Raw genomic sequence first — 24,170 nt, 5'->3', positions numbered from 1 at the left:
CTACGGCACTCCTGGCTTCTGTAAACATGCGCCAATATGCAGCGTGGGGGTTGGCACCAGGGGAGTGGGCACGATCAGGCAGCGACCCCTCGTGGGTGAGGTGGCCCCTCAGCCCGGCTTGAGGAGGAGAGCAGGCCCAGCAGAGGGAATGGCCTCTCAAAGGCAAGCCCACGGTGGCTTCTGGGACAACCAGGTGCGGACAGCATGGGCCAGCATGTGCTGAGTGGGCTTCTTTTTATTCTAACACTTATTTCTTGCAAACGGTCTGGAGCAAATGTGAGCCGTGTTAGTAATACCGGCTACAGCCAAACAGTGAAGGCACCAGTGCTCATCACACCAGCCCCTTTCAAATACTTCGTCCCACCAAGGCCACGATCCGACTGCACGAAAGAAACTTCATACATACAAGGTGTACGGTCACACTCAGCCACACTCTCCCATGTGCACACTCACCCACATTCATCCACACACATACACAACCACACTCATCTACAGATGCATACACACTCACCCATACTCTCCCATGCACACCCACACAACCACACTCATCCACACATATTCATACACACCCACCCACACTCTCCCATGCACACTCACACAACCACACTCATCCACACATTCATACACACTCACCACACTCATTCACACACATACACACTCACACTCTCCCATGCACACATTCACCCACACTCATCCACACATATACACACCCACACTCTCCCATGCATACCCAACCACACTCATCCACATTCATACACACTCACCCACACTCTCCCATGCACACCCACACTCATCCACACACACACACAACCATACTCATCTAAACATATTCATACACACTCACCCACACTCTCACTCCCACCCACACTCACACTCACAGATCTGAGATAACATTCACAAACAATGTTCATATTCCTGATGCCTGCCTGACACAATAAATCTGAAAGTTTCTATTCTAGTCTATTCAAACAACAATTGTGTTGACGGCACAACTTACTAATAGTGTAGGGAGAAAACTGCATTGCATCATTCTCTGTTCTTGTCTGCTTGGAACATCTCAAAACAGAAATGATACTGGTGGAGTGGGCGTTCAGCCTAGTGGTTAAGGTACCCACATCCCACATCAGAGGGCCTGGAGTACATGGGGCCCCAGCTGGAGCCTGACTCCAGCTTCCTGCCCACACAGACCCCGGGAGACCGTGGTATAGATTAAATCGTCAGGTCCTGCCACCCGTGTGGGAGACCTGGGTGGCATGCACCGCTCCGGACTTTGGCCACAGCAGCCCTGGCCATTGTGGGCATTTGGGGATGGAACCAGCAGATGGGAACACACATACACACACACTCTCTCTCCCCGTCTCTGTGTATCAAATAAATAAATAAATAAATAAAAAATAAAAAAACAGTAACTATTTGCACGTCTCCTGTTATTTCCAAACATGTGCTAGATATTTCACACATGCGTTCATAGAAGCCTATGGCTAGCCGTGTGAGTGGGGCGTTATGCTGTCCCGTTTCACAGAGCGGAACTTCGAGGCTCAGAGGAGGCACACAGCTGCCTAGGAGCATCCACACAGGGGGCGTGAGCTGGGATTTAACTGGGTCTTCCTGCTGGAAATGTCAGCCCTCCCCCCCGCTCTGACTTGACTGCAGCCCCACATCAGAGCTGTAGACATCGGGGTTCTCGGCAGACAGCAGGACGGGAAGTCTGCCTGTGGGGTGCAGGGAAGGAGCAAGGTCATTTGCACCCCAGTGCCATGCCCTGTTCTCCCTGGCCAAGGCGTGGCCAACCCTGCACCCACCAGGGACATCTGCATCCACCAGAGGACATCTGCATCCACCAGGGACATCTGCATCCACCAGAGGACAATGTGGTGCCCGCATCCCTCCGCCACGGACCACAGGAAATCCTGCCGCTGCTGTGTGCTCACGCGCCTGCGCAGCCTGCAGAAGCCGATCTTGTAGACACAGAGTGGGCTGGTGGCTACAGGGGGCCGGGCAGAGTGGGGAGGGGAGGGGTGGTCCATGGGCACCGTGTTACAGCCAGACAGAAAGTGCGTGTTCTAGAATTCTCTTGTACAGCAGGGGGACTATCATCAATAACAAATCATCAAGCCTGGTTCCATGGTGTAATGGTGAGCACTCTGGACTCTGAATAACAAGTCATCTCACACTTCCACACAGCTAGGAGAGAAGATGGTGAACGGAACACCACAAAGAAATGATACACGCTTGGGGCCAGGCTTTGGCCCAGTGAGTAATGCCTCTACCTACAGTGGCTGCAGCCCATATGGGTAACAGTTTGAGTCCCGGCTGCTCCACTTTTGACCCAGCTCTCTGCTACGGCCTGGGAAAGTAGAGGAAGATGGCCCAAGTCCTTGGGCCCCTGCACCCACACGGGAGACCCAGATGAGGCTCCCGGCTCCTGGCTTCGGCCCCGCCTGGTCCTAACCACTGTGGCCATTTGGGGGAGTGACGCAGCAGGTGGAAGATCTCTGCCTCTGCCTCTCCTTCTCTGTAACTCTTTCAAATAAATAAATAAATCTTAAAAAAAGATACATGCTTGAGGTGAGCATTAGTCAGTGCGTACGTGCACCGCACCATCACGCTGTGCCTCATCCGTGCGCACAACTATTATTAATTAGGCTTAAAAAGGAAACTGAAAGGAGAACCCTGAGGCTGAAGTCAAAATGCGGGGTTCAAGTTGCACTGGGCGAGCCTGGGGAGACTGGGCTATCCACCTCTAAAATCGGTGTGATGGTGTTCACACAGGCTGTGTCCTCCCAGCCCTGCGCGGCGGCGGCTGGCTCTGGGGTTTGCAGACTGAGAGGAACCAGGTCTCAGTGCAAGCGGCAGGAGCCCGCAGCCAGCAAGCTGGGCTTGCACTACCCAGCTGTGCCCCTTTGGGGAGGCCGCCCAACCCCCGCAGCTTCCTTGTGGACAAATGGCATTTACTGAAGTCTGCCTGGCTGTGCTGACACCGAGAAACAGCTGTCCAGGCACCTGGCCCCCAGCCAGGCACGGAGCCCCGAGTCTGCCAGGCCTGTTTGTATCGGCCGTGGAGTTCCCCGGTTTCACTATAAAAGCAAGGGGTGAACACCAGGCCAGCTGGGTGTCCTCAAAGAGGACACTGGCCGCCGTGCGTGCCGCCTCCTCGTCCCCCAGGGAGGGGTCCTCCTCCTGCCAGGCTTCCGTCCTCAATGCACGGAGGTGTGGGAAGCCGTGCAGGGGCACGGCCCGGCCCGGCTGCCCTGTTCCTGCAGGTGTCGCGATGCTCTGGCCGTTTGCTCTGCTCTGAGCTGGAAGCAGGGAGGGCGTGATTAAGCGAAGGCAGACGGAGTGGCGGATGGAGCAAAACCCGCGGGCTGCTTGCTGGCTGCCTGCTTTAGAAGAGAACTGTCAGTGTCCCAGCCTCAGATGCTGAGTCGGGATACCTTGGGGTGGGGCTGGAGTGGGGCTGGGATGTACACACACAAGGCTCCCAGTGGCATTCACCCTGTGGGAGGCAAAGCCGCTTCCAGTTGCCAGCACAAGGAGACGTGTGCAGGACTGTGGAGGCCCTGTCCCAGCTGGGTTCCCAGCACAAGGACACGTGTGCAGCAGGACTGTGCAGGCCCTGTCCCAGCTGGGTTCCCAGCACAAGGACACGTGTGCAGGACTGTGGAGGCCCTGTCCCAGCTGGGTTCCCAGCACAAGGAGACCTGTGCAGCAGGACTGTGGAGGCCCTGTCCCAGCTGGGTTCCCAGCACAAGGACACGTGTGCAGCAGGACTGTGGAGGCCCTGTCCCAGCTGGGTTCCCAGCACAAGGACACGTGTGCAGGACTGTGGAGGCCCTGTCCCAGCTGGGTTCCCAGCACAAGGAGACCTGTGCAGCAGGACTGTGGAGGCCCTGTCCCAGCTGGGTTCCCAGCACAAGGACACGTGTGCAGCAGGACTGTGGAGGCCCTGTCCCAGCTGGGTTGGCCATCACCCTGCAAGCCCCACAAGTGACTTCTCTTTCCAGAGGCAGTCCTGCGCTGTGCCATGAGGGGGCCACAGTGAGGCCTCCGGCCAGGAGCCCGGCAGAGCAGAGGAAGCAGCACTAGGGCTGAGATACGGCCCCTCCAGGCAAGCGAGCCTGCTGCAACCCGCAGGAAGCGAGGGGCGGCCATGCTGTCCCTCATGTTCTGCTCCCAGTGGTCTGGTCTGCTAAGGCCATGGCCAAGGAGACGTGCTGGGCCCTGAGCACCCCTGGCGTGGGGGGCGCTGTGCTGGCCCCGGGGGACATGTTCTCCCGGCTCATCCCCATGACTGGCTCAGGAGAGGCACCCTGCTCGCCTTGCCCTGGCCGCTGGACCTGAGACTGAGATCCTGAGGTGACCCCGAAATCTGGGAAGTGTCAAGGTCACTGCATTCTCCACATTCTAAACAGGTTCTCTACCTTTCAAGTCTTGGCTGTTCCTTCTGCCTAAACACCCTTCCCTGGTTCGCCTGTATAGCCGCTACTAGACTGGGCCCACTTTTTTTTTTTTTTTTTTAAATTCAAAGTATATCCAAGTAGCCTGGCAATCTTGATAAAATGCAATTCTGATGTAGTAGGTCTGGGTTGATCCCTGGAATATTCTCTTGATGGATTTATTTACTTGCTTACTTGAGAAACAGAAACACAGGGTGGGGACAGTGGGGTGGTGGTGGGGGGAGAGACAGGGAGGGAGGGAGGGAGGGAGGGAGGGAGAGTTCTATCTGCTGGCTTACTTCCCCCCAGATGCCCACAACGGCCAGGGCTGGGTCAGGCTGAAGCCAGGAGCCCAGAAGTCCATCTGGGTCTACCGTGTGGGTGGCAGGGACCCAACCACTGGGCCATCGCTGCTGCCTCCCAGGGTTTGGTCAGCAGGAAGCAGGAGTCAGGAGCCAGAGCTGGACATCAAACCCAGGCACTGTGATGTGGGACGTGGGTGTCCGACTGGCATCCTACCCACTGGCCAGACGCCTGCCCTGGGAAAGTGCACTTTAACAAGCTCCCAGGCAGTGCGGCCACCACGGGCCTACCTTGTCACCCTGTCACAGGCGCTAGGACATCCAGGGTTCCCTCTGGGGCCACCTCCTCCAGGGAGCAGGACAGACAGCAGCCAAGAGGGCAGGCCCTGAAGGCAGACCACCTAGCTCCAAACCCAGTTCCACTCCTGTGTTCCAGAGCTAAGCAAACTGCTGACGTTGTCTGCACCTCTGCTTCCTTACTTACGCAAAGCAGAGAATGAGCTAAAAGATGCCTGCTGCACAGAGTGTCCGATTCCAATGAAACAGTAAATGTGAGTGATTATTACTAACCCATGCCCCAGGCTAGGCCAGAGGCCCCTGTTCCCAAGTGCTGGTGTTGTCACTTTACCCACTACTACAGAGTGAGGCGCCCAGTGGGGAGAGGGCCAGGGACCATGGCAACAGCTCCAGAGTTCAGGATGGCACCAGGCATGGGTAGTCGAGGCTTTGACCACTGTGCAGACAATGCTGGCCAGGGGAGGTCTCCAATGACAAGCCTTGGGGATCCAAATCCAAGAGCTAGAAGGATCTGAGCCTGAGGGCCAGCTCTGCTGCTTGTCAGCTTTGTGGCCTTGGGGAAGTTACTTATTCTCCCCATGCCTTTGTTTCCCCATCTATAAAATGGGCACGATCATGTGGCCTTCATCATAAAACAGTTGTGAGGTTCAAGGACCTAAGACCCACAAAGGGCTGAGTGCCGTGCCCTCTGTGATGGCCAACAGCTATCTGTAGACTCCACTCTGTGGCTGGCTCAGGGGGCCACGAAAGCCCACGCCTCACTAAGAGAGGCCTGAACACTCGGAACCTCTTCCAGGTTACCAGGTGTCAGGTCAAGGACAGAATCTGCTCCATGCTTCTGCAGGAACTTCCCTCGATGAGGGAGCGGCCAGGAGCACCAGACAAGCCCTGGGTGTCGCTAGAAGAAGTGCTTCTCCCCTAAAACCAGCCAGAAACAGGAGGGGGCTCTGTGTCCCCAGTCTTCAGATGGAGACCTGAGATGCACCTGTCCAGGGGACCTGAGTGGTGACCACCTGGCCCAACCACCGGGGTCAGCTCCACCCCCATCCTAATGGGATTCGCTGCTCCCACTTCCCTGCCCACCCCCCAGCAAAGGTTTAAGACGACCTGTTCCTGAACACGTGGCTCTCTTTCTCTCCATCTCCTGATCTCTCTCCTTCTCTCTGTCTCTTTCTCTCGATCTGTCTCACTCTTACTCTCTCTCTCTCTCACGCTCTCCTTCTCCCTCTTTTCCTTCTTCGCCCCTTCCCTCTGGTCTGTCAGGTTTCCCCCAGTAACCCTTTCCCTTACTCCGGTGTTTGGTGTGTTTTGTGGCGGCCTTACAATGGTGCTCACTTGATCTTGGACTGTGAACCTCTTCAACAGTGACCCTTTCTCTTCATAAGCAGCTTGCCTTAGGTATTTAGTCACAGTAACAGAAAGTTGGCTAAGATACATGTCCTCCAGGCCTAGCAATAAGCCACAATGCGCCTCAGGGATGTTAGGTGAGGGCTGGATATGTCCACTCAGAAAGAAGCCCAGGACTTTGTTCCGGTGGTTTGGTGAAGAAATGCACTCCTTGCTACTGAACAAGGAAGAGGGAGCTTGGAAACCCAAAAGTACTGGTTTCTGTTTTACTACTCCAAAGGAAGTCAACCCCAGAGTAAAGATACCACACTGAACTAAAGGAAGTGCAGAAATATGGAACCAATGAGCTCACCAGAATGACTAAGTGGCTGCTGGCCTTCCCTTCATTGTCTAAAAAATCAAATAGAATGACTTACAACTTACAGACAGAATGACTTACAACCCTCTGTGTTGTGGCACAGAGGGTTAAGCCACCGCCTATAAAACCAGCATCCCATTTGAGTGCTGACTTGAATCCCAGCTGCTCCACTTCAGATCCAGCTCCTTGCCAATGTGCCTGGGAAGGCAGTGGAAGATGGCCCATTTAATTGGGCTCCTGATGATCATGTGGGAGACCCGGATGGAGATGCAAATTCTTGGCTTTGGCCTGGTCCAGTCCCAGCTGATGCTGAAATTTGGGGGGTAAACCAACAAATGGAAGATCTCTCTCCCCCTCTTTCTCTGTAACCCTATAAGATAAATCTTTAACATTTTAAATTAAAAAATGGGAGACCTAAGCCTCCAGGTGAGTGTGGCCTGGCTGAGCGACCAGCAATCTGGTCTGGACTGGGGACCCAAGGCCAAGGGGCAGGAGGGAACTCAAAGTGGCTGGAAGACCCAGGCACCTGGGCTCATCACTCTTGGTGAGGCCGAGAGCACAGATGCTGGGCCGTATGTGCAGAGGCCGGCAGGTGCAAGGCCACCGTGTGGCTGCAGGTGTCTGCCCCGTCACAGAGGGCTGTGTTAAGGAGCTGTGAAGCACTGGCCGGTCCTTGGTGTGTGCTCTGAAGGACTGCCATTAGCAGATCCTCAAGAAAAGTTAAATATTTACTCAGTTTTATTTACTTGGAAGACGGAATGACAGAGAGAAGAAACAGATCTTCCATCTGCGAGTTCACTCCACAGACACTAACAAGACAGAGGGCTGGGCCAGGCCAAAGCCAGGAGCCTGGAATTTCAGCCAGGTCTCCCTCACGAGTGGCAGGGACGCGGTCCCCAGCTGCATCCCTGGCACATCAACAGGAAGCTGACGGGAAGCCGCAGGAGAGGTGGGACGCGGTCCAGCCAGCAGCGGCTTAGCCCACCGTGAGAAGTTAGACCCCTGGGAAATCCTGAGAGGCTCTGAGCGGCCATGCCGTCACCCTGGTGCCCTGGGGCCCAACAGTGAGCACGGGACTTGGCATCTGAGAGACTCGGGTTCAAATCCAGCTCTGCTGTGCGTCCCCCGTGACGCCTCTCCCACCAGCAAATGTGTCTTGTAAGCCCAGCCCTCTGTGGCTCCACTTCAGGTCAGTGCCCCCAGCCCCAGCTCTCTCGGACCCCTTTTGAATTCAGAGGCCCTGAGCTGCCGTCCTGACCCCCTTGTCCTCCCCATCTGCCCCACACATGCTTGGCGGGTGGTGCAGTTTCTCTCTGCATCGCGATGACCAGATGCCCCCGTCTCTCTCCAGCCTAAACCTCGGAGCTTCACACCGATTGTTTCTCATCGGAGCACCTCTCAGCCCCTCTGACTCAGTCTGTGTCATCCTCACCTCTAGAACCTTCTTCTTCTCCTGCCTCCTCATTCCCAGTGCCTAGGGCCAGCACCAAGCCCCCGATTAAAACCCCAGGGGTCCTGATTCCCCCTTCAGGATGCTTCTCCTCCTCGCTGTTCGCTCTCCTGCCTGTGCTGGTCCAGGCCTCCTCCAGGCTGGGCACCACCCACAGGCAGACACAGGGCTGCTGCCATGAGGGGAGTGCTTGGTACACAGAGGTCCTTAGTCAATTTTTGCGCATTTGTTACTGCAAAGTGACGATGATACCACACGTTTGGGAAGGAGCCCCAGAAACCTATCACTTTACCTGCTCTGGCAGGACGACATGAATGAATGAATGAGCCAGTGAATGAATGAATGAGTGCCTTCTACAAGTCTCTGGAGCTCCGAGACAGAGGGAGATACGGATGCCCTGATGGATACAGATCTGCTGGACATGAGTTGAGACTGACCAACAGTCGGCCAGGACTCGAGGCTCCGAAGTGAATGTGGTGTAGTTCTTGCCAAGGACTGGAGCCTGGCGAGGTTGGAGAGGCTGACTTGGGACTGTGCCAAGTGTGCCGTGGACATGCGCTGACCATCTGTGTGCAGTGGAGACGGCCGTGTGGTGGAGACGGGGCCAGTTTGGCAAGGGGAGTGACCACTTCTGCCCTTGCCTGCTGCTCTGACAGCCTCTCTCTCCTCCCTCCACTGAGGGGCCCTCGTCAGGGACTCCCATGACCCACCTTGGCAGGGCCAGGGACATCTGACCCTTGACCTCTGCTTCCTCTGGGAAGTTTTCCTGGTTTTCTCCCGAATCTCTCTCTGGCCCGGTCCTCCTCCTGAATCCCAAGACTCAGACCCAGCTGCCAACCCCAGATCTCACCCTATGCTAGTGTGTCTCAGCCCTACTTTAAACCTCCCTCTTGCTCCCTGGCTTCTGCAACATAGTGCAGTCTGGTCACCACTTCACTTGCTACCACCCTAGTCAAGATTCCATACAGCTTCCAGAATGGCTTTTGTTAAAAAAAAAATAAAGGCAAATCAACATGATCACATCCTTGCTTAAACTATCCAATAACTTCCCATTGTGAGGGGCAGAAACCATTTTTCTCATGGCCTCTGAGAGCCAATATAACCCATCTCCTCCAGTGCCTTTGCCTTCCGCTCCTACCTGGCCTCACGGTCCCCAGAGGTCCCCCACATGGCCAAGGTCAGCTCCTCACCTGGATCTCCTCGTGAACATTCAGGTCCCGATCCAAAACTCACCTCCTCTACAAAGCACACCCTGAAGTGTCATGACCTTGCTTCGGGTTCCCTTGGGACCCTTGTGAGACCCCCCAAAGCCCTAATTTACTTGGTTCCATGTCTGCCTCTTCCCACGAGACCAGTGGGGCCCCTGGGGCAGGAGCAGCCCGTCTAAGAGTTGGAAAGCAGCACCTGGCAGCCCGAGTTCCCAAGTTCACAAGTCAGGGCTTTGTCTGGGAGGGAGCCCAGCTCCTACAAATCTCGGCTGTGTGCTCACGCAGTTGGCCGTCTGCAGGACGCCGGGCTCCACTGCTCACCATGGCTGTCAGGGACAAGGGGCCAGAGCAGGCCCAGTGCTCAGGAGGCACCCACAAGAATACTTGCAATTTCTTTGAAAAGCAGCAGAAACATAAATAGTGGAGGTATACTCCTGAATCCAGTCTGACTTACATTCATCTTGATTGATGCCATGGCGGTCATTAAATATTATTTGTGATACTCTGGGCTGGATGAGCCATGAGTTCTGAGCCTGTGCTTCCTCTGAAGGGCAAGTCCTGGTCTCAGCCCCATGGGGAGACTTGGATGAGCGACAGGTGCGGGTGATAAGGGTCTGGGGCACAGCACTGGTGCGGGGGGTTCTGTGCGTGCCAAGACAGCCCAGGGCCACAGGCCGGGCAGACGGGGCTCCCCGGGTGTTGGGAGCTGTCTCCTCCCCCGGGGGAGACTGCCTGACAGCCCCGAATGCACTGTCCAGAGGCTGAACAGACGGCAGCTCAGGTGAGCAGTTCGACTTGCTGAATTGCATGGCAGTTCTGATTCCACGGCCCGGCCGCCCTGGCTCCAGGCCCTAACACCCAGCCACCTCCCCAAGTGCCGGGACTGGGCGCTGCAGCGCCTCTTTTCAGGAAATCACACACACAGGGAACCTCCCTCGTGCCTCTCTTACTGTAATCTGTCACCAAAGGCTCCGCGTTCCCGTGCTGGGGCTTGTGCCAGGGCCAGCGCCTCGGGCTGCCAGGTGCTGCTTCCCAACTCTCAGACGGGCTGCCCCTCCCCCAGGGCCCCCACTGCACCTGCTCCCGGCCAAGGCCAGTCCCTGGCTAAGCTGGGGGCACAGTCAGTGGCAGAGCCCGGCTCTGATCTCTCGGGCTTCCTTGGAGATGCCTGTGCTTGGAGGGGAAGGCAGACCGCGCATCTTGGAACGAATCTGCTTTTGATCATGCAAATGAGTGCCCGGCTAATGTAGGCAGACTGTCAGTTTCATCAGGGAGGGAGAGCGCGAAGAGGGGGAAACATTCCCCACCGCGCGGCTGATGAAGGATTTCAATAGCGAGCGGCTCCTTCAGGAACTAAGATCGGTCTCCGCGAACGCAGCCTTCCCCAGGCGAGCGGGTATGTTACTAACTTCGCTGGGTGTGCGGACTGGGTGGGGCCCTGGCTGGCCCATCGTGGGAGCTGGGTGAGGGTCTCTGCAGGGATTCTGTGGGTCTCTGCCAAGGTGATGGGTGGTGCCGGGAGCTGAACGTGGGGCAGGAGGCTCCTGACCCTCTGGGCAGCTGGGCTGTGTGTGCTCGGCACTGGGCTCTGGCTGGCACAGCTGCAGGGCTGGCACCAGGAGGAGGGGTGTGTGTGTGCCTGCTACGATTTGGAAACTCGGTCTCAGGTCAGGCGAGGTGACTCGGGGATGGCACATTCTTTGTGTTCCTACTTACCCTGGGCTACGGCTTTGGATCAGGGACAATAGCTGTGGACACTAATCCTACTACAGAAATTAAGGAAGTGGAAAAACTCACATTTGGGCAGGCTGAACTGTTTTCCAGATACTGGTGTGCATCTGAATCCTCTGGCCATCTCTATGAGAATATTTACTAATAACCTCCCAATTTTACAGAGAGGGAAACTGAGGCATGGACTCCGGGGAACTTGAATGACCTGACTACCATCCAGGGGCATCTCCCTGCTCTGCGGGCCAGTGGTGGTGGTGGGAGGGTCCTGTTCAGGGTCTTGCCCAAGATGTCACCCTGGCTGGCAATGCTGCCACTGGATCCCAAGGTTCTGGCACAGTGTGTCCATCTCTTTGCAGCGTGGGGGCCAACTGTACCTCGACTGTTGGCCTTGTTCACTCTGTTTCCTTGACTGACTGTGAACTCCTTGAGGGGAGAAGGAGGCTGATATTTATGTCCCAAACACCTCTCCCTGCATCTGGCGCAGAGGCATCGCCTTGCAGCTGCTAGGTGGCTGAACAAGCCTGTCTGGGTATTCGGGAAGCAGGCTTGCCATCCCGCCTTGGCAGCTGTGGGTAGTGGCGTGCCCTGCCTCTCGGCCCCAGATGAGCAGGGGGCTGCAGGAGGATGTCAAGGAACAGAGGAAGGTGAGGAGGAGGAGGAGGAGTTGCCGGCATCGAGTCCTTGGGAACTCCTGGGCCATCCCGGGGTCCCCCTCAGCTAACGGTGGTTGGTCCCAGGTGCTATGGAGCTTTCTGGGGTGAATCGAGAACCTCACAAAAGCCACTCTAAGTGAAAGCGAGGCCCAGGGAAAGCAGAGGTGGGGGTAACCAGAGGGCATGCGTGGGCAGGATGGTCTGTAATCGAGGGGCTTCTACCCTGTGCGAGACAGCAGCTGGTAGCCTGGTGTCCACGCTTGCTCCTGCAGCTCTGTGTCGGGCAGGATCCTGAGGACTGCTCCAGGTGATAATTGTGCCGGTGCCTCTCCCATGTCTGCTCTAGAGTCATGGTGAAGAACGGGCTCATGGGTAAAGAACCCCATTTGGAGCCAGAGGTCGCCAGTGCAGTCGGGGCTTTGCCAAAGACTGGAGCAATCCATGAACCTCGCTAAGCCTTTCGCGCTCAGTGCACTGGCGGCCAACAGCAGTGTGCGGCTCCCTGCCTCCTGGCCTGGGTTGGCGTGCAGTGAGGGTGAGGACACGCTGCAGAGTGCTTGCACATGGGAGCCTTCTGCTAGCTGCGCTCACCTACACTTGCACACCGCACACCTCTGTGGGTGGACTGAAGGCTCGTGGAGGCAAACCTGGCTTCTCCCAGAGCTGCGATGGCCAGAGGATGCCTCTGCACTCAGACAGACCTGGATTTCCACTTTGGTTCTCTCTGGCCCGACTTCCCACCTGCACAACGGTCATAACAACCCCTGCCTTTAGGCTCGAGGTGAGGGTGACTTATTCCAGTGAAGACTCCTGGGCTGGGACCTGCACGTAGTCAGTTCTTCCTAAGTTCATTCATTCGACCTGATGTGCGTTTGTACACCTACTATGCACCAGACACTTTCCCAGGCACCCAAGACATCGCAGTCTCAGTGCTCGTGGGTACACATTCTAGCTGGGGAGAAAGACAACAGGCAAGTAAATGTGCCACAGGACAGGAGGTGCGAGTCTCCCGACATATTATATGTGGAACCGGGTGGGTGGGAGAGGATAAGGAGCCAGGGGCAGGGCTAAGCCCTGACGGTCCAGCAGCGTGGTCGAGCAAGGTCTCTCTGACAAGCAGGCCCTAATGCAGACGTGGTAGTGAGTTATTACGTGGGGAAGGACATTCCTGAGGAGACGGCACATACCGAGACTAAGGTGGAGGTGTGCTTGGCGCTTCTATCTGAGGAAGACCAGAGGGCCTGAGCAGCAGGGCAGAAGTGCAGAGAGCTGGGGCAGTGGCAGAAGGCGAGGGAGGGAGCAATGGGAGCCACAGCATTAGGACTCTGGGAGTGACCACAGGCTCCGCAGCTCTGACCCGGCAGGACACAGAGCCACTGCGGTACTAGGAGTAGCTGGTGTTGGGACTTCTCCTGCGAAGGATCCGCTCGGTCTATGGGGTTTTCCCTCGATTATAAGGGGCAGAGAAGGAGGCAGGCCATCGGACATCATGGAGAAGCCAGTGCTGGCCCAGGATGGGGGCAGAAGACTGGGGACAATGGTTGGGTCCTGGATGTTTCAAAGAGCCGCTGGATTTGCTGATGGAATGTTAACTGGACATGAGGGAGCAGAGAATGGCTTTTGACATTGAACTGGGCCTACAGGACAAACTGCTGCTTTTGGAGATGAGGAAGAGTGTGGGAGAACATGCTAGACGGGGTGGAGCCCAGGGCTGGAAGGAGCTGTGCGTTCTGGATTAGGGAGCATGAGAAGCCAGGAGCCAAAACGTCACGGTGTGCAAACTTTACCTGTGGCGTCACAAGGACACCCAGGAAGTTCTGCAGGTTGGAGCACTAGGGTCAGGGAGGCTCAGTGACGGAGGGGGATGCAGTGCTGGGTGGGGTTCCTGGCCCCGGAACTCAGCTGCTGCTGGGATGGCTCCGAGAGTCAGGACAGAGTTGGGAGATTCCAGAAGACACTGCTGAGAAACGGTGTGGCCCAGGGCAGCTGCGATCATTTGTAGCACTTGTAGTAATGACTCCATGCTGCTCTCTCACACCTCTCAGGTGGCAGAAGCTAGCTGCTCACCGTCTCTCTTTCTGTGCCATAGTCTTGTCACACGGAAGCTTATGGAAATATGCGCACTGACACAGCCACAGTAGGGACGGCTTTGCTTTTCTTACATATGAAAGCCGCCTTCCTGTCTCTGCATCTTTCTCCCCCAACTGAGCACGTGTCACAGGTGTCCCCCAGCAAGGGGAGACACCCTCAGGTCAAGGCCTCTTCACATCTGCATAATGTTTAACGGTGTGTGTGGAACTTAACTTCACCACCACTTCCCTGTTAATGGACACTTGAGGTGTTTCCAACTCTTTGCCACGATAATTGATGCCATGATAAAAGCCCCTGTACATCTAGCACATAAAACCGCAGCTTTCACAGCTGGAAGACAGATGTCCCCAAGGCGAGATACATTACCGGAAGGAAATGGAACAATCCAGAGGCATACAGGGTCCTGTTCAGCTCGGGTAATGTCTTCTAACCATGCTGGTTACGCCGCCTTACCCAGCAGAGCTGACGGAGACCCACGAGATGCGTGTGCACAGGTGGGAGAGGGCCCTTCCACCCCTGCCACAGTAGGCCTCTCCTGGGTTTCACGCGTGCCACGCCTCCACCCCAGTCTGACCACCTGCAGGGCCTGCTTTGGTCACGAGCAGCTTGTCTGAGGCAGCCTGGGGCAGCAGCAGAGGACACACGCTGGGCTCCCTTCCAGGGTTAGTCCTGGCAGGCGGCTGTGACTCCCAGCCCCGAGCAGACACTGTGTGCTCAAGCAGGTAAAACACCTCCAGGTGCAAACTCCCACTTGCGGGCCTCCCGCCACTGCCCGGAGCTGTGTTTCTGCCAGGTGCCTCCCACAGGCTTAACCGGGTGAGGAAACCTGCTTGGAGGGCTGGTGTTGGGCCCCTGCACCCACCTCCCTCATGGAACTGAGGTCCTCAACCGCCCAGAGCCTGGGAGCTCCCACGTGGAGCCCCACAGGTGCTGGGAGCCTGCAGTTCACCCCGATCCATTCACAGCTGTTACCTGCGGCTGTATCTGTGCTGCTCAGGACCCTGCAAGCGTCTGATTCCTGAGCTGCCAACTCCAGGACCCCGCCCAGTGCCCTGCAGCCTTTGGCCCTGGGACATTGTCAGTAGCCCTTGGTGTGAATAAACAAGCAAGTCCATGATGCTTGGCCAGAGTAGGATTTGGATGCCCAGAGCCATGGAGGCACACCCAGCTGTAGACACTCCCGGCCCCTCCCTGCCTACCTTCACGGCTTTGGCTCTGTTGATCAGCCCGTCGTCCTGAGAGCTCCCGACCAGCAGATCCACCTTGGCCCGGGCAGGCCTCTGCAGCGCTCTGGCTGGAGCCTCGCGCAGGTACCGGCCGTCCACCACGGGACCCCAGTAGTGGAAAGGCCCGCTCACGGCCAGGAGCTGCGGTGGATTCAAAGGGGTGATGTTACTTGTGTGAATCTTGCCCTTTAGAGCAATGGCGCTGGAATACCCAGTTGCATCGCTTTGCTTCCTAAGGCACGCCAATGTCACGCACGTGGGCTGTACGGGAAGTCAAGGTTCACACGATGGGAGCAGGCAGCCAGGGCACTGAGCGGCTGGGAGGTTCATCTTGCCCTCGGCCATGGTTGTCCCCAGGAGCGCTTGCTGGAGCTGCCCTACCAAGGTCACAGCAGAGCCCCAGGCAGGGGAGACAGAGGTGGAGGAGGTGGTGGCACTGCCAGAGGAAATGAATTTGCTCATTCACTGTCAGATGAGCCCACCTGGGCTGGGTGAGCTGAGGATGAAGCCTGCACCCCGTCTGTGAGTCCAGACGCACTCAAACCCTTAGCCGAGACGAATTATCCCTGAGTGTCAGGGTCAACTGGAGACTCGGGCTGGGAACAAGGTCACCGTAGGCTGGAAAGGGGCACACAGCTCCCTGGTGAGGGCCAGAGGCCGCTGCCCGCCTGGGAAGCCACGTGCACAGCCCTCAGTGCGCGCTGCTGGGACCTGACCCAGGGCTCCTGGGGTCCCGGCACAGGGCAGGGCCCTCCACGCGTGTGGTGGTGCTAGCCGCCTCCTCTATGAGGTCTGTCTCCTCATTCCCATTTCATGGATGGCAAGCCCGAGGGTCACAGAGCTGTGTCTACCTTAGTATGATGCCGTGACTAACAGTCCCTGGCCACCACGGTACCTGCGGCCAGGGAATGTGCACTGTAGCCCTGCTGCTCAGCAGCCAGCGGAGGGGCCGGGGGATCCCATCCGGGCACCTACCTTGGTCTGGGCATCATTGAGGATGCTGGCAGGCTTCTGGCGGAGGCAGGACACCACGTCTTGGCTGGATGAGCTGGGACAGCCAACCTCCTTTGCCAAGGCAGCGGTCTGCAGCTGAGCCCTCTCGGGGCTGATGACGGCAGCTGGGGAGAGGGCGGAGCCTCCCTGGAAGAGAAGGCAGGCTCAGGGCGGATGGTCTACACCAGCTCCTTCCACTGCTCACCTCGGAGACCCGCAGGCCACCCCCACGCTTGGGAGTGGCAGAGTGTGCCTGGGGATGCCCACATGTGGGTGGTGAGCACTGATCAGTAGCCACCCCACACGCTGTGTGACCCTGACCGTTGTCTGTGAAGTGAGGGCGTGGACAAGGTGACCTTTAGCCTTGGTGACGAAGCTGGAGTTGTGTATGGAGACAAAAGGCTGATGGGTTAGAGCAATCCTCTGGGAACAGAACTCTGCCAACTCGGCACTACCACCTCCTGGGCGCTCCCTAACCAGCCAAGTTCCCTGGTCAAGTAAGAGAGAGCTTGACTTTCAAAGAGGTGCTGGCAACATAGCCATTGAGAAAGTGAGCTGGGGGCTGGCACTCTGGTACAGTGGGTTAAGCCTTCACCTGTGGTGCCAGCATCCCATATGGACACCGGTTCTAGTCCTGGCTGCTCCTCTTCTGATCCAACTCTCTGCTATGGCCTGGGAAAGCAGTGGAAGATGGCCCGGGCACTTGGGCTCCTGCACTCACATGGAAGACCCAGAAGAAGCTCCTGGCTCCTGGTTTCGGATCAGCCCAGCTCTAGCCATTGTGGCCATTTGGGGGAGTGAACCAGCAGATGGAAGACCTTTCTCTCTTTCTCTGTCTCTCCCTCTCTCTCTGTAACTCTGATTCTCAAAAAAAAAAAAAAAAAAAAAAAAAAGAGAGAGAGAGAGAGACAGTGAGCTGGGCCAGCAGTGGGGCCAGCACACATCCGTGTTCAAAGGCCAGCGTGCTGGGAGCATTTCCTTTCTCAGAGTCTACGCACTGGAGCCAGGACTAGGAGGTCCAGCTCCGCCTGGCAGAATCCAGGCCTCTGCCCTGGCGGGGGCAGGTGAGTGGATGGTCCTGACCTGTGTATGGGGCCAGGGCATTCCCGCCGCAGCGTGCAATCGGGGCAGCACGGGCGGCAGTAGCGGTAATAATGGCGCCACTGCTTCCCCTAGTGCTGCAGGCTCTACAACAGAACGACGATGACCACGGACGCAGCTCATCCTCCCAGCAACACAGAAGTTGCCTTCTCTTATTGTCTTATTTTACAGATGCAGGAATAAAACATGAATAAAATAAGGGACCAAAGCAACTTAACCAAAGTGGAGAAACCTTGCAAGATGCGGAGCCAGCCCACGGGGTCAGCCAGCTGGGCTCCGGGGTGTGTCTGGATGCTGGGCTGGGCCCCAGGGAGAGTGGAAGGTTCTAGATCTATGAGCAATGAATGCATCTTGAGTGAGGGGTTCCCCTGGCCTCTAACGAGGACAGCATTGCCATCAGCCACCCATCAGCATCTGCCGGCCTCTGCCGGCTCCTCCTCCACCAGGAACTGGGCCTGTTGGGCTTCACGCAGTCGTCACAGTGGTGGTGTGAGCTCTCCATAGCTGGCACCCATTTTTGAGATAAAGCAACCAGGCCCCGAAAGGAAAGGGGGAGTCTGCGTGATCCGATGTCTGGCGTGTGCCAGGCAGGAGTCAGGTGCCACCCACAGATGCATGATCTCAGGTTTCCTGAGTGCTCACTGAGGGCTGGGCACCGAGTGCTAAGCGCTCTTCACACGCCAAGTCCCCAGGAGGCAGATGCTAGTCACCCTCTTGTCCTAGAGGGGGGGAGCTGGGGCAGAGACAGCTTCCATCTCTTCCCCAAGCTGGCGAGTGGCAGAGCCGGGCCTCCTGTCCTAGAGATCCACGCCGGGCCGTGGTCTCCACTCCCACGCCTTCCCTTGTGTGTTTCTATCCAGAACAAGATGGTGCCTCCTTGAGCTGAGCTGGCTCCTCTTACATGAATGCAAAGACGGCACTGATCTGGCGGACTCCACGGTCTGTGTGTCCCAACTCTAGGCCTTACAGTGAGCTGAATGTACCAGCAGCGGAAAATAGCAGAGAGGCAGGGCTCAGTTTCCTGGACGGGTGCACCAGCAAGGCTGGCAGGAGTGCAGAGGGAAGCACCAGTAACTAGCCAGGGGTGACCCTGCTCACTCCTGTCATGGGCGCTGTTACCCCATCGTGCTGAAAGGACAAGGATAGATCCCTGATGGGAGAAGATCCCTTCCCCAGCTGGAAGTCCCAAGGAGAACTGGGCACAGCTCCTGGAAGAAGGCGCTCATAACAGTCCCACTGAAGCAAGGGGCCGGTGGTTTGTGCTTTCACAGTCAGGACCGAGAGGTCCTGGGCAGAGCCCAGGCAGAGCAGTGAGTCTGGGCTGGGCTGCAAGTAGACCTGGGAGCTGACACCCAAGCCAGGGAGATGACCAAGACGGACGGGCCTAAGGCTGGCCTTGGCCACAAGGAGAGCCCCGATCGGAGCCTCTGTCCTCAGAAGGCCAACTGTAACCGGCAGCTAAAGGCCAACGTGGAGGAGAAGCCCTGTAGCCCAGGCCTGGCTTCCAGCTGCACAGGGGTGACTTCAGAGAGTCACTGAACACCTTTTTCTCCTTGGCAACTTCCCATGATGCTACCAACCCCTCGTGGTTCCCCAGCCAGTGGGATGCCCGCTCACCACAAGGGCTAATGCTGATAGGACAGGCCCAGACACTAACGTATTTAACCTCACAACCATCCTTCAAGGGAGATGATGTCGGCCCATTTTACAGATGAGGGTGTTGAGGCACAGAGAGGTGAATGGCCTGCCCAAGAACGCAAGACTTAATAAGAACGAACCAGGACTGGGAACTGAACTGGTCGCTACCACGTAGATCTTGCACGTACATCTGAGGTGGTCTTGATGCAACGTGGCAACACAACCATCACCATTTCTGTTTCATTGCCAAGTCCAAGGAAGGACCTTGTGGCCACAGTGAAAAGCAAAGCCAGACAGTGCCTGGAAGACAGTCTATGCCTGGAAGAAAACTGGGGCAAGGAGTTGGAGGACCCTTGACACATGTGCTGCATGGGCTGGGGCCCAAGGAGCTCCCTCCCACACTGCTTGGAACAGGCACGGCAGCTTGGGCTGCTGACCCAATCAGGGACAAGGCAGTTTCCAAGATCTCTGGCCCTCAACCTGTTCAGACAGACTCAGCCTGCTGACACTGTCAGATTCTTCCCCCAGAAGCACAGACAAGGCTCCCAGCTGTGTGATCCCCAGCCAGTGGCTCCCCGTGACCTCACGCATCTACAGAAACAGGACAACTCCAGCCCCAGGCTGATCCTGACAACAGCAGCCAGCCCACGGCCTGAACTTCAATGACGGTGGCCATGAACTCAGGTCAAGGTGATTCAGTGCCCTTGCTGCCTGCATCCTGTGCCCTGGGGTTTATCCCTTCACCAGTGAGAGGCCAGCTTTTCTGAACACCAGCAGATGGGTTGTGCTCTTTAAACAAAAAAAATACGGACACACTCTCTGGATATTCAAGGTCTAAAAGGCAAACCTGGACACCTCCCCGGGGCTGCCCAGCCCCGCCCCACCCCCACCCCACCCCCAAGCCGGGAGGGGATGCAAATTCGGATGGAGCCTCAGATATTTTCAGCATTTTCCTCAGCCGTAAAAAGCCAGGGCTCTGGATCCGGGGAGGAAGTGATTAAAGGCGTGGGTGCCAGCGATGCTGTGATAGCTATGAGAACTTTCCTGTCTGCTACAGCACTGGTTCTCACCACTTTTCTGAAGGAAACCTCTCTCTTCATGGAAAAGCAGTGGTTAAGCAAAAAACAAAAACACACAAAAGCAAAACAAAACGAAACAGCTGCCCAGCCTCAGCTGTCAAGCCCTCGACTGGAGACCAAGAAGAGAGGGACAGGAGCAGGGCCTCCTGCAGTCACACCACGAGCTTGGACTCTGGGGCACAAGGCCCCAGGCCGGCCGCCGGTTCTGTCGCTCATTGAGGCAGTGACTGGGGTGTGTGGCCACTGCAGGCCTCGATCTGTCCATCCACACAGGCCTGTGTAAGAACCGTGCTCTCGGGCCATGGTGAGGACGCCAGAGTGACGTGGGCGAGGGTGGCCCGTGTCCCCTCCCCGCAGCAGGAGTGTGGTTGGGGCCTCACACGAGCCCTGCAGGGACCACCCAGGAGGCCCCTCGGTCCACCCTGTCGCACTGGCAGGTCCAGAGCCCCGCTTGTGCTTTATCTAAATCTGACTCAGCTATTAAGTGGCAATGAGTTTCCTCTTGTTGTTTTTTATAACTCTAAAAATAGCACGGGCCCAAACCACAATTGCTGACGATGGCTTTACTTCCTGGAGCCTCTGAACACTGCCTTGACCTCAGTTAGCCATGCCAGTCACTGGGGGGAGAAGGGTCATCTCACGGTGAGCCTGGCCATCCGAGGGGCATCAGTGAGCCGGGCAGTGACCCTGGGCACACTGGAAGCCCCACCTCTTTCCTCACCCCTCTCAAGTCCTCAGCCCTCTCTGCTGGTGGCTCCTGCTCTCCAGGGTGGGGAACCAGGGGGAGGGGGAACAGCAGGTGTCCCAGGGCTCCTCCTGCCCATGAGTTCCTCCTCCAGGGTCGCGCAGAATCAAGAGTGAGCTCCCGCAAAGCCCCTGAGGCAGTAGTGAGAGGGTTGGCCACTACACTGGACCAGTGTGCACCAGGACCCCAGGAAGGCCCCCTGGGAGGCCTCATCTCTGCTCAGAAGTAGCCTATAAGGAGGACACTGGCATCTCACAGCTGGGGGGAGGGGCAGGCAGCACCGGGCACTGGAACCTGTCGGCTGCCCAGCTCCATGTCCAGCCGCTTGCACCAGCAGTCTCATGCCTATGGCCATCTGTCTCTTTCTGTTCCTGTGAGAAGGGGAGGCACAGCCAAGTGGAAAGATCCTGGCTCTGGGGTCAGCCAGACCAGGGATTCTATCCCAGCTCTGCCGGTTGCCATTCTGCCAGTTCTCTTTATCTCCGGGAACATGGGGGTTCTGTTCTATAAACGGGGTATTGCAGCCACAGAGCAGGTGGGCAGAACACCGAATACACAGTGGCACTAGGGATCAGTGCATTGTCTTTAGCATAGGACTACTGTTAACCAGGGCTTAATTCCCACAGCGCTTACATGATCCTGGCCAAGAAGGTTGCTAAACCAAGCCTCTGAGTGCGAACCAGGCTGATGGCCAGCGAGTCCCCGTCAGTGTCCACCCTGGAGACCAGTGTAAGCTCACAGCCGTGGGCTGTCCTTGTGGGGCCAAGGAGTGCTGGAACCCCTGCCCGTTGTCTGGCACCAAGCACTGGCCACAGTGCTTTCTGGCTCACTGTCATGATCTAGTTCATTACGACAGAATGAGGCAGGAAGGACCAACCGGCTCTTTTTAGGGAGGAACTCTCACCCAGAACTTGAGTCCACGTGTTCCAACTCTAAATGCGGGGCTGGAGCCGGCGCCGCGGCTCACTAGGCTAATCCTCCGCCTTGTGGCGCCGGCACACCAGGTTCTAGTCCCGGTCAGGGCACCGGATTCTGTCCCGGTTGCCCCTCTTCCAGGCCAGCTCTCTGCTGTGGTCAGGGAGTGCAGTGGAGGATGGCCCAAGTGCTTGGGCCCTGCACCCCATGGGAGACCAGGAGAAGCACCTGGCTCCTGCCATCGGATCACTGCAGTGTGCTGGCCGTGGCGGCCATTGGAGGGTGAACCAACGGCAAAGGAAGACCTTTTTCTCTGTCTCTCTCTCTCACTGTCCACTCTGCCTGTCAAAAAAAAAAAATAAATAAAAATAAAAATAAATAAATAAATGCGGGGCTGGGAGAAACCGGGTGTGTGACTCCCAGGCCCTGAGCAGGCCACTGGGCCTCCAGAAGGGTGGCCACGGGGCTGAAGCTGATGACTGCTCATTACCCGAGAGTTCTCAGTCCACGATGTACTTGGACTCTGCTCTACTCCGGCACCCGGGAGCCACCGGGAGTCACCAGGGAGCAGAAGTCCTGTGCCCAGGTTAGGCAAATGATTGGAAATGCAGCCTGGGTGCAGGGGGCGTATACCCACCCCAGGGGCCTCAGGAGGAGGGTCTCTCCTGCTTTGGGAGTTCAGAGGGAGGGGTTTCTGAGCCGCCCGGTAGCCCAGAGAAGCCGCAGGACTCACGTGGATTTAATGGGAGGAGTGACTGAGGGAAAAGAAGGGGCCTGGGCGTCCACTCCCAGGGGAGTGGGCGGGGCAGCAGGGGTGATCAGGGGCCCGGTTAGCCAAAGAAGCTGTGGCGAGTTCAGGCTAGGTCCAAGTATCCCATCGGCCCCCAACAGAGGGTCTGAAACTCAAAAACTAGGTCTTGAACGAGGGAGCGAGTAGCCGTGAGAATAAAGGAGTGAACGGATGAATGGAGGGAGGGATGGTAGGACCAAATCATTCTCCTGGATCCAGAGAGGGATGTGCACAGAGCGGGTGAGGAATAAAGGTTGATGGGACATCGAGTCTCAGACCAGGCGAGAGACACCATCTGGAGGGTGTTAACCTGCGATGGGGGACGGGTACGGCAGTGGGCGGAGATGATAGAAGTATTTAGGGATGCCACCGGGTCACGTGCCTTGGTGCTGAAGATGCCCTCGGGAAACGACTGGGCACTGACACTCCCGGGGCGTGAACTTCTGATGGCAGAGGTGGTAAGGTGGCTGTTCCTTTCCCCCCAGAGCCTCACACAAACCTTGGCGCACAGTAGGGTTCTGCCGCATATGTGTTGGACAGAACTGAGCTGGAACAAGGGGAAGGCTTGCAGCCTGACTGGCTGGCTGAGGGGCAGACTGGAGAGTGGGGGGCCTGAGCTGGGAGTCCAGTGGAGACTTGCAAGGTGCACAGATGGTGGTGGATGCACAGAGGGTGACCGTGTCCACCACCTCACCAGGGAATACACCCGAACCTGGAAGGGTGCCACCCAAGTCCCAGGGACGAGTTAAAGTAGGGCATTCGATTGAGCTACTAGGATAGCTCAGGCGAGGTACCTGCTGTACATTCAAGTTCATGTTCATATTAGTATTCTCTTGAGTGCCTTCTACACTGGACTCATCTTTTCCTGACCTGAGAGTTTGACTCTGAGTTGTAGCCCTGCAGTTCTAGCAACACTAGGGTCAGTGTGATGACCGATGGCTCTTTCATCCTGAGGCCCAGGCTTCCCTGGACTGATCCCAGGAGCACGCAACTCCTGGTTTTACTCAGTGACCGCCCATGGGATGTGGGCGAGAAGAGCAAAGGTGGAGCTTAGCCCCTGCTCAATGTCTGACTACCAGAGCAAGGACTTACTAGGCCTTCTTCCTTTTTTAAAAAAATTTTCATTTATTTATTTACTTATGTATTGAAAGGCAGAGCAAAACAGACACGTGCACAGAATCACACAGACAGAGATCTCTGTCATTCTCCAAACACCCCCAACAGTCGGGTCTGGGCCAGGTCAAAGTCAGGAACTCAATCCTTGTCTCCCACATGGGAAGTAGGGACCCAAGTCAAGGGTCCTACCCAGGGTGCACATTAGTAAGGAACTGGAATTGGGGTGGAGCTGAGAACTGGGGCCCAGGCACTCTGATGTCGGATGCAGGCATCCCAGTGCCGTCTCAACTTCTACACCAAGCAGCCAGTCCTACCCTTGCCTTCTTCAAAGACACTGAAATAGTGGCAGGCATTTAGCACAGCAATTATACCAACAACATGTGGGACGCCTGCATCCCATGCTGGCCAGCCTGGGTTTGGTCCTGGCTCTGCTTTCCACTCCAGTTTCCTGCTAATATGCAGCCTGGGACAGCAGCAGGCGATGGTCAAGGACTTGGGTCCCTGCCACCTACATGGGAGGCCTGCATTGGGTTCCTGGCTCCCAGCCCCGCTGCTGTGGGCATGTGGGGAGTGAACCATCAAATGTGAGCTTTCTCTCTATCTCTGCCTTTCGAATAAATAAATACAAAGTTAAATTCTAAGAAGAACCCACCCTCCAGCACTGTGATGCACAGTCACAGTTGGCCTGCATGCC

At 56.8% G+C, this 24,170-nt stretch overlaps 1 protein-coding gene across 1 annotated transcript in view; it reads right to left on the bottom strand.

The window, feature by feature from the left end:
* TG (thyroglobulin) overlaps nt 1-24,170 on the bottom strand; it is a 229,632-nt gene that overhangs the window by 16,180 nt on the left and 189,282 nt on the right. The window contains exons 42-43 of the mRNA XM_051844054.3: nt 16,075-16,239; nt 15,073-15,240 (exon numbers count right to left, since the gene is read on the bottom strand). Coding sequence (XP_051700014.2) covers nt 15,073-15,240; nt 16,075-16,239 — 333 coding nt within the window. The remainder of the gene's footprint in view (nt 1-15,072; nt 15,241-16,074; nt 16,240-24,170) is intronic.

Source organism: Oryctolagus cuniculus, chromosome 6 (genome assembly GCF_051225735.1).
Source record: "Oryctolagus cuniculus isolate XC-2025 breed Fujian yellow rabbit chromosome 6, ASM5122573v1, whole genome shotgun sequence".
Lineage (NCBI taxonomy): Eukaryota > Metazoa > Chordata > Mammalia > Lagomorpha > Leporidae > Oryctolagus > Oryctolagus cuniculus.
The sequence above is the reverse complement of the archived record's forward strand: the minus strand, read 5'-3'. Positions and strand labels throughout refer to the sequence as shown.